Below are 13,147 nucleotides of genomic sequence, written 5' to 3'. Positions count from 1 at the left end.
GCCAAACCTAAGGAAGAGAGCAGGTATAGCCAGTGAGGCCCCAGGCAGCAGCCCTGGAAGACCCCCTGAAAAATTATTCTTTTTAACTGTTAAAAGCCAGAAGAAAGAAATGGAGCAATCCCAAATATCTTTTTAAAACTATTGAGAGTGATATTTCTAATTTTATTCTAAAACGTCACTTTCTTTATATGTTCCACTAATAGTGGCATTGATTTGACATTTTATAAAACTTAAAATGTGATCTAATTAAGTATTGTTTTAAAAGTGTTAAATGTATCTGTGTGTCTAGGTTGTTAAGCACAGATCACTTTTCCCTTGATAGGGAGCAAGCTGGTGTTTCCTGGCCCTCTGAGGGAGGTATGTTCAAGGAGGCAGAAGATAGACGAAGGTTCTTCAGATGTTTCCAAAGAAAAGTTCTTCCTAATGGCAGAGGAGGGTTAGATTACTGCTAGCTGGAGGTAAATGTCACTAGAAGATAGATGGCTTCTACATCAAAGTCTTAATTCTATTTTCAATGTTTATTTGAAAAGTACCCCTTCCAAGGTTTGGATATGGTTTCTCCTAAAGATCATGTGCTGGGAGCTTGATCTCCAACAAAATAGTGTGGAAAGGTGGCTCAATTTTTTAAAAAGAGCTGACTGGGAGGTGACAGGGTCCTGACGGCTCTCATGCCCTCCCCTCCCTGAGTTCTTGGGTCTCTCAGGAGTGGGTTGGTTTCCTCAAGGTGGGTTGTTATGAAGAGTGAACCTTGTTTCTTGCTTTTCTCTCACATGTGATGCCATCTTCCATGTTGTGATATAGCCAGCAGCCATCACCTGACTCTGATGTCATGCTGTTTGAATTTCCCAGTCACAGAATTGTGAGGTAAACAAACCTCTTTTCTTTATATATTATCCAGTGTTGGGTATTTTGTTATAGCAAACCAAAGTAGATGAAGACAACCACTTACACACACTTATGAACAAGGAAAAATCAAGGCACTGAAAACATTTATGATGTGGAAGGAATGATAGGCTTACTCTCTCTTCCCCATTCCACCCATTTCTTCACCTCTGTGACTTTTCCAAGTAATGTTGGATCAAACATCATTTGCCTCTGATCTCAACTGGAGTGCAGAGCCCTGGGCACAAGCATTTTCCAGAAGCTTTTTGTACTCTGGATTTTCTTATAATCTGCATGCAATTTTTCCTTACCTGCCCTTCAGTTCTGGTCATGGAGGGACAGAACAAGGAGGCTGCATGGAGCACCTGGTACCAGTTCAACATTAGGGTTACAGAGCCCCCAGAGAGGACATGGGATTCCACAGTGCTTGGAGCTGACATTACCATTCCCAGGGCAGATGGGGGGAACACTTGTAATTTTAGTATTCAGCAGAAGTAGTTTTGGCAGTGAAAATGGGAATCATTGCACAGGAGGAAGAATTTTCCTGATTCAATGCCTGTACTCAACAAAGGCTCAGTCACACAGGAAGAAAATCAACATAAAATGTTAAGTTAAAAAAAAAAGTACAAAATTGTGTACAGATAATGTGATCCCAAATGGGTAAAAATCAGTTTCTGTACCTGCCTATCTCTTTATGGACATTCAGACCATAAATAGAAGAAACCCAGAGTAAAATATATTAAAATGTTATTAAACTTTTCATCCTTATCTTACCTTTTCTTTAATGAAAATGTATTTTTCTTGTACTAAAATGTTTATATTGAAACAAAGATAGAATCCCATAGAATCTATAGAAACTGAAATTGGTCTTTGGAAAAAAATGAGAGACTGAATCAAGGGTCACTAAAGGCATGAAAATCAACACAAACACTGAGAGAAAGAAATTTTTTGAGCCTGTTTCTTACTAAGGCAATGATTAAATATGTTCAAAGGGTTCTAAGTGATTGGTAATCTGGGTCAGCTCTGGTAAGTGATGTTTGACCTGGAGTTTTAAAATTATATCTTCTATTTCATCAAAAAAACAAACAACAAAAAAAAAAACCTGTACAAGGGGTTTCATGGAGTGTCTGTTGGCCTTTGGAGTCTGGGGTGTGGGAGGGTTTGAGGCTGTCCAAGTTCATGAGAAGGCTTGCTCCCCAGGTATGTGGGTTCCCTACAGGCCTTGAAAGTCCTGCTCCTTCAACACAGGACCCAGTCTTCAGTGGGGTAATCTGCCTGTCTGAGGCCTTTTTAGCAGGACTTCACCTTTAATGTCATTAGACTGGTGTCTACATATCTCCCCTTTTCCTTACTCTATAACTAAGAATTTATCCTGCAGTTTGTGTATAGAACCTGGTAGCAAAAAGAATATCATTTTGATATGACTTATTTTTATCCTGACCATAGCTACAACCCTCTTTATACAGTGCTATGTTCCCCTCCAAAGGAATGGGCTGCTACTTCCTGCTTCTGCTCAGGACTCTTCCTGCCCTGTTCAGAGCATCCTGTTGGACTGGCTAATATAAGAGAAGGCAGATACTTTTCTTATTTTAAAGGAGGATAATTGAATGTTTATTTCAGTTAATTTTATATTATCAATTTAAAATATTTATTCCAGTGGGAACAGGAAATTAATCTATAGAAATAACCAGGTTTCCAAATACTGTACTGACATTGACTTTTGGTTCAGACTTCCAAAGGCCTAAATTCCTGCCCCTATCCCCAACCCCAACCTTTTCCTTCCCTTTAATTTTATCTGTTCCTAGCTCTTCACTTACTATAGAATGGAAACTCAAATGCTTCTGGCAATGATGCGTTATTAGTAAGGCATGGTGCTTTGTTATTAGATTGCATTTTATTATTTCCTTCAGCTCAGTATGTACCTGATATTGGAGGGCTATTCCTATGGGTCAAGATTGAGAGATGCTGCAAATGATGTGGTTTTATTATTTTTGTGGCCCCTACAGGAAACCAGAGGCCAGCATCGCCTTGTTCTGATTGGTAGAGCCCGATGTCCATGTTCCGGAAGGCCACTTTGCTGGCATCCCAGAATGGCCAGAGGCAGCTGACATTGTCTGTTCCACGAAGGGATCAGTCGGCATTTAGCACGGCTATTCTGGCCTCTTCACACAGTGGGTCTAGCTTACCATCACCTCCTTGGGAGAGAGAAATCATTTTCTTTTGGCCACCTTTACACTCAGTTTGATATTATATTAAATACAACTGGGGCTTACACCAGGAGTGCATTTTCAAAGGCCACAGGCATTTAAAATGTTAATTAGGCTTTAACAGAGTTAGTGGATTGTAAAAACTCTTACTTCTGAGCACAGGGATGCATGCATAGTGCCAGTCTTCCAGGCCAGAAGCCCTCCAGGGCAAAGAACTCCCTAGAATGTTGCTGATGATGCCATATACTACAAGCATATTGACTTTAATTGTCTTAGCAAGTTTAGATAGAACAAACAAGTGGAACAGAAATTACTTTAAAAGCAAATAATAATAAAACACACCTTATTAAAGAGCAGAAAAAGCTATTATCTTTAAATTCCATCATATATTTGAAAGCTCAGGGCTTAAGTTCATTTTTTTTTTCTTTTCTGTTTTCAGTGTTCTGGAAACAAGCTCAGTCACAAGCATTTTACTGTGTGTGGTTGGAATGCTCTCCTTCATGTGCTACAGGTTGCGGGGCTCTTAGTTTGAATTAAAAACTCAGAAAGAAGCTTACCAAACTCCAAGTCCTTAATGTTGCAATGGAAGACGATTTCTTCATTCACCATGAGTTCTACCACATTCCAGTCTTCTATCTTCTCTAGGAAGACATCATGTCCATCTTTGGTCAACACAGCTGGAAAAGAGAGTGAGATGGGGACATGGGGACAGACTCCAGACTAATCTGATTGTAGTTGTCCTCATGGATGACAACAGTTTGTTGGCCCGCTCATGGCTGTAAGTTAACCAGATGGTGGGCACGTACATGGACTGACCTAATGTGTACTCACCCTGACTGGGAAGCACAGCTAGACATGAAAAATTCAGATCTTGGTTACAAATTACTCCAGACCCAGAGGATCTGCTGGGCAGTAGCCTTTCTCTAGGAAAGGGTTACTGACCTTTCCACAGGTTTAATCTCATAGAGATGATGCTCAGTGTCAAGGGGGATTTAGGATTAGGCAGCTTCATTCTTACTGAAGAAATATAATTGGTAAACTGTCCAGATGGAAATTAACAAACCAAAAGCTTTAAGAAGCAATTCTAGTCTTTGGCCCAGGAAATGGCACTTAAAATAAATCTTTTCCTTTTTCCTATAAAGGAAAAAACTAGAAAAACAGGGAGATTTTGGCAACAAGATGTTCTTTCTTTCCATATTATTACAATGGCAAAACTCCATGAAAAAGAGAATGGTTGGGTAAACTGTGATATGTTCATAGGCTGAGATTTTATTTAGATGTTTGTGAACTTTTTCCCCACCTTTTTTATTGGTGCACTATAGTTGTGCATAATGATAGGATGTGTTTGTTGTTGTATATTTGCACATGCACACAATGTAACAATATGATTTGGCTACTATCACTTCCCAGCATTTCCTCACTTCCTCCCTACCTCTCACCTCTCGGTCCCTTTCCTCTATTGACCTCCCTTTGATTTTTAGGAGATCCATCCCAACCTGTTTTCCCTTTTCCTCTCTAGCTTTTGCATATGAAAGAAAACATACAGCCCTCAACCTTCTGAGTTCCATTCATTTTCCCACAAATGCCAAAATTTCATTTTTCTTACAGCTGAGTAAAACTCCATTGTGTATATATACCACATTTTCTTTATCCATTCATTCTTTGTGAACTTTTTTAAATAGCAAGAATAATACTTGTGATATAAACAAAAATCAGGCAATAAATATGTATAATTCCATATTAAAAATACATGCCCAATATCAATTAAAGTACATATTCAAGAAAGAAGAAAAATACCCAGTGGTTATCTCTCTGTGGTGAGCTGCGATGGAAAGAGAAATCAGATTGGGGACATATTTTTTTAAAAAATCTTAGCATTTCAATCAGTCTTCAGAGGAGAAAAGCAGACATTTATGTCAGTTAATTGCATTTAATTACAGAGACAATTGCTGTTTCAAAATGTTGGCGTGTCCACTTCTTCATCTTTCAATCAGTTCAAGAACATCTAGCCCCAACTGTGAGCATTTTAATTGTGTGATTTTAATTTCACTTGTGGAAAGAAACTTCAGAAAGACTCAGTGAGAATCTCTATTAACAAGATAACACTGCTTGGGCCCCTGATGGCAACCCTAATTGACCTGCGTCAGCTAATGCCTCTCTCTACGGAATGCCATGTCATTTTCTTTGGCATATTTATGTTATTGTATCCTGTTTAAGTGTCTCGTTCTTAAACATCTTTGAAGAAGGTACTCAGCTTGGACCAATGACTTGTTTAAATGAAGCAGTCCTGCTGGTGTGGAATGGTAGTTGATTATCTACCTTTGATTATTTGGGGAGACATGCAGGCAGGACAAAGCACAGGATTTTTTGGGCTTACAGTTCCTCAAGCAGCACCCCCTGAGGAGAGAGCATCAGTGGAAAGGTACAGTGGGGCCTCCATGTTTGTTGGCTTTGCATTGTACTGCGGAGGAATGGACTTCAATCCGACAGGAAGGCATCAGGAAACAGCTCCCTCTTTGGGGAGCAAGGTGCTGCTACTCTCCTAGTCACACCCAAGGCCAACTCTCCAAGGTTTGAGGGATTCTGGAGAGAATGTTGGCCAAGGAACTTGGAGGAGGAGTCTAGGGGGCATGAGCACCCTGCAACCTGCCCATATTCCCCTCCCTGAAGGGCCTAGCTGACACAGTCTCACTTTGCACTTGGGTTTGGAGTTTGTTTTATGGGGACAGTGTCACTCTTACATGACAGTGTAGACCTGGAAAGAAACAGGATTTGATCCACCAAATAACCCACCGTATGAGTTAGGGGCTGGTGCTGATTAATGCAGGTCCACCTAATCTGTGAGCAAATGAAGCTCCTTAGGAAGAACCCTCTTAGGAGAGCATCTCCTTTCACCTGCCTTCCATGGGGTTACCAGGAAAGGCTCTTTAAGAGCATGTGTCTCCCTCTCTGACCACAATCCCTTCCCTGCCCCTCCTCCAGGTGCCTAGTGTTAACACAGTCTCCCTGAGTAAACACACAGAACAATGCTGGGCATCAGCACCAGTTCTTGTGGATCAAGGGATGTAAGTCTGATTTGTATTGGAGTGATAACTGCAGCAGGGTCTACATCATACATTCAGCCTCAGGACACTTGTCCCCTTCCCATCAGTCCAGGATGTGATGCGCCCAGCTAGCTGCATGGCCAGGGCAGGCTTAAGGGATCAAAGAAGAAGAATCCCCAGAATTCCAGCAGCTCATCCAAATGCCACCGCTCTATGTGGAGGACCCATTTTTTTTTTCCTGAGCTGCTGTGTAGTTGTCTATTCAAAGAAAGGTCAGATAAACATACTTCCTGAAGCAAAGTCTGTGCAAAGGCAGTGGCTAAACTCCAGCATAAATCAACCAGAAGCTGTAAGGCCACCCGCAGAACACCCACCTCTTTGAAGTGGCACCACATTCTTCAAGAGGGATCTGGATAAAGTGAAGGGACTCAGGAAGAGCTCCATCCTCTTGCACCCTCAGTGGATGATTTAAATGCTGCTGGAAAGGAGGGCAAGGCATACAGACAGGTGTGGTTCTTTCCTTAACACAGATGCAATGCGAAAGGCCATTAATGAGTGCAGCTAATGTATAGCTAGGGATAAGAGAATGGCGCTTGAGGTGGCTTAGCTAAATAACAGTGGTTCTAATTTTAAGGGTCAGTTTCAATTCCTTCCAATTGTTTTGAATGAGTCATTTGGCAGATTTAAGTACAGCAGGCAGGGAGTAACCCTGGCCAGGACAATTACTTAAAACTCATTGTTAAACATCAGTATTGAGGCTAGAATGGAGACATTTTTGCTGAGCTATTATAACTCATGGATAATAAAGAAAGAACAAATCTTTTCAGATTGTTTAAGGCAAGGTAAGTTTCAGAAAAGATTGGGCATATTTCCAAAGCAGCAGGGCTTCAGGAAATGATAAAGGGTTGTGAATTTTTAAAAATAATACTGAGAATTCAGATGCAGATTTTACGGAGGACGGCTTGCAAATAGATTTGCTTGCTGTGATGTTAGTGTTTGGCCTAAAGTGATGGTGTGGCTGGGTCTGGAGATGGGAGGGGAGAGCATGTGCCCCCTGCTTTGCTGCTATTAACACCCTGGCTCTTGTCACCTGTGGTGACTTGTTGGCAGCCTGTATTAGATGAGTTATCATGCATAGATATACAGAGCTTACTTTACCAATCAACCACCTGCTGATACCACACAATCCTCAAATCTCCTTCAGCCATAAAAATGCTCCTCTGGATTTTAAAACTCTCCTTCCCCTCCATTACTGGGGGAGGAGCAATCTGCGCCTGTGGTCTGGGTCTTTGCCCTAGCTCCACTGACTCCTTTACCTTCTGCAGAATGTCCCTAGAGGAAACCACCCACATTCAATGACTCACCCAATTCTCCCCCACTCTTCTCTGACCATTCTCCTTTCTTAATTTTTAAAAGTACTTGTGTTGGGAAAAATTGGTTTTAATCTCTAAAATTTTTGTTGGACTATAAAAGTAATGCAGATTTGTGATTAAAAATTATAAAAATGGACAAAATTTTTTAATCATCCATAATTCAGCCCTAGTCTCCTCTTGGTCTAAAACAATAGAAGTGGGGTGGTGGTACTCATGGTATTCAGGAACGTGCTTTATGACCTTAACACTATGTCATGGGGACCAAGCCCTGTCAATACACATAGTCCTGCATTATTTTTCACTTCCACATTGTACTTCACGTGCTGAATGTGCTCCGATTTATTTAACCATTCCAATTTCTGGGCTTTTTTCCCTCCCAATTTTCACTATCTCCAAGAATGTTGCCGAAAACATTGATGGGCATACCTCCTTGTTTATGTGCAATTTTTCTTTAAAACAAGAAGTAGTTAGAAATGGAACAGCTGGATTCTACAGTATGGATTACATTTTAATAGACACTGCCAAGCTTACCTCCAAGGTCACTGTCCAATTTTCCTTCCCACTGAGAGAGTATGAAAGCACTCATTTTCTAAGTCCTTTTCTCAGCCATAAGTTCATATATCTCTCGAGATAACTTCTGCTCAATAGTTTGGTGTTCACTGGCCATTCTCTTCTTGAAATTCCTGTCTCACCTGCCTCCTTCCACATCCAGTGCCCATTCCTTCTCTGGCTTCTCTTAATACTCTGCCCCTCAGAGCGAGTCCTGTCAACATACTGCTGTCTGCTTGGTTCTGTCTTTCATTGCTTCATTCCCCTTCACCTCCTGAGATTCCAGCATTTGGCCTCATGCAGGTTGACTTACTTAACTAATCTTTATTGCTCCTTATGATATGCCTGGCAGAGTTCTAGGCACTGGGAGCTAGAAGAGAATGGAACAGACAAGAATCCCAGCTCCCTGAAGCACACATCCAAGTGCGCAAGAAGGATAATGAGGTAAACAGGTGAAATATATGTGGTTTCAGGTAGTTATGAACAGAAATAAAGGAGGAGGGACGAGACGAAAGAGAGAATCAGAAAGAAGAATTGAGATTTTAGGTGGGAATACCCAAAGAAGGCCCGCCCATGAAGGTGACTGTTGAAGAAGATCCAAAACCTGAGACAGTGAAAAGTGAAGAAAGTGTTGGAAACAGCTTTCCATGTGGAGAACTGCCAACACTTGGGCAGAAGTTTGCAAGGAGTATTCAGGGGTCCTCGAGGAGGTGGGTGTGGCTGGAGCCATAGGGTAAGCAGTGGTGGGAGAGAGTAGGTCAGGAAGGCCATGAGGAGTCTGGCAGCCATTGCAAGTTCTTGGCTTCTACCCTGAGTGAGCTGGGAGCCACTGGATGTTCTTAGAGGCAAAGGTCATGCTCTAACTCAGGATTAACAGTGTCACCTGGCTTTGATACTGAGACTGCAAGGGGACAAGCAGGGTCACAGGAGCCCAGTCTGGAGGCCAGCGCAGTAATCCAGGCAGAAGATGATGGAAGCTGAACAAAAAGGTGGAGGAGGGAGGTAAGAAGGGGCAAGAGGGCTGGATTGTGGACATGCCTTGGGATAGAGCTGACAGGACGGACTGACCCACTTGGTGGGGAGTGTGAGGGAAGGGGGAGTGAAAAATGACTGCAAGGTTTTTGGCCTGAGTAACTGAAGGAGTGCAGCTGGCATGAACAAGACAGGGAAGCACCCAGGAGTTGCGGAGGTGAGTGTTAGGAGTCCAATTTGGAAACCTTGGACACACAGAGACTGAGCTGCCTTCTCAACATTCTGGCAATGAGAGCTCCTGATTAAAGATATAAATTGGGGAGTCATTAGTCTGTAGATGTCATTTAAAGTCAGGCACTCTTAATTCAAATTTCCTGCCTTCATTTTTCTTCTGAATTCCAGAACATAATTTCTAACTGAAGCTTAATTTTCCCCCCTTCTCTTCTTTGTTTCTTGCTGGGAAGGAAGCAGGAAGCAAACCCAGAGCCTCACACATTCTAGGCAACTGCTCTACTACTGAGCTTCATCCTCAGCCCTTAATATTTTTTTAATAGTTCATTTCCCCCCATTTCTCTTGCCAGAAGCTTCACCTTCAGAATTGGCTTCTTAGAGGACAGTCCGATCTCATCATGCTTCAGTTCAAGAACCTTTGCTGGCTGTCCATTGGCATGGGCAAAACAGGCCAGACTCTCTTTCTGGACACTGTCCTCCATCCGACCCAATCACTTGCTGTTCCCCAAACATGATCCAAGCGGTCCCCTCCTCCCTTTCCCTAAGTTGACCTGCTCCCCTGGAATAATAAGAAATGACACTTGTTGAGCCCTTACTATGTACACACATTTCTTAGGAGAATCTCACTCCTTGAGGTGGGGATTCACATTCTTCTTTACCAATAAGTAAACAGAGGCTCACAAAGGCTAAATGACTTTGGCTTTGCCCACAAAGCTACTAATTTGATGGGGACAAGTTCAAAACCAGATTGGTTGGACCTCAGAGCCTCTGTTCATACTGTCTCCCTGCCCAAGAGTATAGGAGACAAGCGGCCAGGGAGGGGTGACAGGTAACATTGACAGGATTTGTGGACAAACTAGAGGAGGGATTTTTCCCCTCAATACTAATAAGTTGTATATTATAACAAAATGTCCATGTATGCTTTCTGCTTTAATGATTTTGGCATGTAAATGATCTAATTGAATTTTTATGATTGTGCCAATTATTGGAGGCAGTAACGAACACAATTAAAAGGGCCTGCAGACATCAGCAAAATGGCAGAGCAGATAGCCCAAAACTCCCATATCTTTGCAGAAACATAAAAATAGACAAAAATAATCCTTCCTCCCACCATGTGAGAACCAACTTTGTCATAATTCTAGAAAATAGTCAAAGGTCTATAGCAATAAAGTGAGCACTAATCAAGAAAAAAGCAACCTGAAAACAGTAAGCAAGCTTTGTGGCATTTTTACGTGTCCTTGATCACTTTCTCCATGACTTGGTGTCATCTTGAAGACTGTAGCTCATGTTCCCAGTATGGACCCTCATCTTTAATTCCAGAGAATGCAGAGCAGATCCTATTGGCAGATTCTTGTGTTGTATGTTCTAATCTATTTGGGGACTTCCTGAAGGACTGACACAGGGCACTTGTCTTTGCCTAACTTAGGATTCACACAGGGTAGAAAAGCCATGAGAAGGGTTTAAAAACATTGTGAGGCAAATGGAAAATCTACAGTTGCCTGGACAAAAGTATCGGGACATACAATGTAGGTCATAAAGTCCAAGAGGAAAAATCAGAGAGAGAGAAAGAATTTCTTTGAGAAGTTAGGGCTTTCAAAAGCATTCATGTATCTGAACAATTTAGAAAACAGAGTGCATGCCCAGTGTGGGATGCATGTTCAGAAAAGACTGAAGATCCTACTTTCACCACTGATCTATAGGCTCAGTGAAAGCAGGGGGTAAAGGCGGAGGCAGAATTGTAGACAACCTGGATAAGTGCTAAAAAGTGTCTCAACCGGGCACAGTGGTGCATGCCTGTAATCCCAGTGGCTTGGGAGGCTGAGGCAGGAGGAGTTCGAAGCCAGCTTCAGCAATGGCAAGGTGCTTAGCAACTCAATGAGACCCTGTCTCTAAAAAAAATACAAAATAGTGCCAGGGATGTGGCTCAGTGGTTGAGTACCTGGGAGTTCAATCCCTATACCAAAAAAAAAAAAAAAAAAAAGAAGAGTTTCTCAACAGAGCAACCACACAAGAAATGGAAGGATTTTTGTTTCATTTTAAAGCTCCTGGCATTCAAGGAAATCTTTGTCAAAACACTGATTAAATATAGGCCAAGCCTTCAAAAATTAAGAAGAGCAAACTCTGGGGAAAAAAGGAAAATCTCATTTCCAGGAGGAATAAAATAAAATATTTGCTCTCTTGAGGGGGTGTGTGTTTGTGTTGCTGAGGGTGAATCTGGGCCTTGTGAATGCTGGGCAAGCACTCTACCACAACATATTATAACTTTTGGATGTGTGATTTTCAACAAAAGCAATAGCAATAACAAAGCATACACAGAAAGAGGAAACAAAACAAAACAATTGTCGAAAACTGTCCCTGAGGAATAGGAAGCATTGAACTTATTTTAAATAAATTATCATAATATTCTCAAGAAACCAAAGATAACTGTAAACAAAAACTAAAAGAAACAATGGAAAATGATGTATGAACAAAATAAGAATATTATGAGGAAAAAGAACAAACAAAAGAAAGAAAGAGAAATAAAAAAGAGAGAGAGCCAAACAAAAGTCCTGGATTTGAAAAGTACAATAACTGAAATTAAAAATTCACTAGACAGTTTTGACAGCAGATTTGAGTAAGTAGAAGAAAGAATCAGAAAATCTAACGACAGATAAGAGAGGAGCAAAAAGAAAAAAGAACAAAGAAAAATAAACAGAACCTTGGAAAACTGTGGGAAACTTTCATATATGTATGTATGTAATGTAAATAACAGCATATTCATAATGGAAGTCTCAGAAGGAGAGGAGAGAGAAAGGGACAGAAAGGATATTTGAATAAATAACTGAAAGTTTCCAAATGTAATGAAAGCCATGAAGATACATATCCGAGAATCTTGACTAATTCCCAGCAGGATAAACTCTAAGAAATCCATATGAAGACATGATACAGTCAAACTGCCAAAAGACAAAGGCAAGCAGTGAGAGAGAGGAAACTCATCACGTATAAGATGTCCTGAATAAGATTAGTAGCTGATTGCACATCAGAAGTCAGGGCAGCGAGATGCTCACAGCAAGACTCATTTAAAGTGCCAGAAGAAAAAAGTAAGCCTGGTGCATTGGTCAGAGTTCTCCAGGGGAATAGAATCAACAGGACACTACATTCATCATAAGTGAAAATATTTAAGTCACACAGGTACTTAATACACCCCACTGCCAAGCATTATAGCTTAGCAAAACAGTACACCATAGAGTGTCCATGGTTTCCTGTCACGATCCTGTGGCTGACTGGGAACTGCCACTTGCTGCTGCTGCTGTCTAGCATTGCAAAGGAGTATCATCACTAGCCCAGGAAAAAAAGAAAAAGATCAAAGTTTAAAATTTGAAACACAAGTTTCTACAGAATGCATGTTGCTCTTTCACACTATTATAAAGTCAAAAATTTGTAAACCAAATCATTATAGATTGGAGACAATCATCTATGGAGAAGAGTTTTAAGGAATGGACTCAGAGACATAGGTATGGTTTCTATGTTGCGGTCTCGAGGAAAACTTTTTCTTCTTCAGGAAACCTGAATCTTTTTTCTCTTAAGGCTCTAAACTGATTGGAAGAGGCCCATCCACATTATGAATGGTAATCTATGAAGTCTAATGATTATAAATAATAATCACATCTAAAAAGATACATTGCAACATGTAGACTATGGTTTGACCAAGCAATTGAGCACCGTAGCCCAAGTTGAAAATGAAGAATCACAACTGTCAGCCAGTATATCTGACAAAACTATCCTGCAAGAATGAATGAGAAGGGGAAAAGTCCTGGGGAATGATATTGGCCAAACTGTATTGTTATATTGTGTATCGTGGGCATGTAGGAACATGTAACAACAAATCTCATCAGTATGTACAACTGTA

General features: G+C 41.1%; 1 protein-coding gene across 1 annotated transcript in view; it reads right to left on the bottom strand.

The window, feature by feature from the left end:
* Positions 1-13,147, bottom strand: part of CUNH10orf53 (chromosome unknown C10orf53 homolog) — a 30,413-nt gene that overhangs the window by 10,691 nt on the left and 6,575 nt on the right. The window contains 1 exon segment of the mRNA XM_046446702.1: positions 3,647-3,766. Within this exon segment, the coding sequence (XP_046302658.1) occupies positions 3,647-3,766 (120 nt within the window).

Source organism: Marmota monax, unplaced genomic scaffold (assembly GCF_021218885.2).
Source record: "Marmota monax isolate L192 unplaced genomic scaffold, Marmota_monax_Labrador192_F-V1.1 WCK01_AAM20220418_F8-fsc00207, whole genome shotgun sequence".
Classification (NCBI taxonomy): domain Eukaryota; kingdom Metazoa; phylum Chordata; class Mammalia; order Rodentia; family Sciuridae; genus Marmota; species Marmota monax.
Note: the sequence above shows the minus strand (reverse complement) of the source record. Positions and strands in the feature narration are given on the sequence as shown.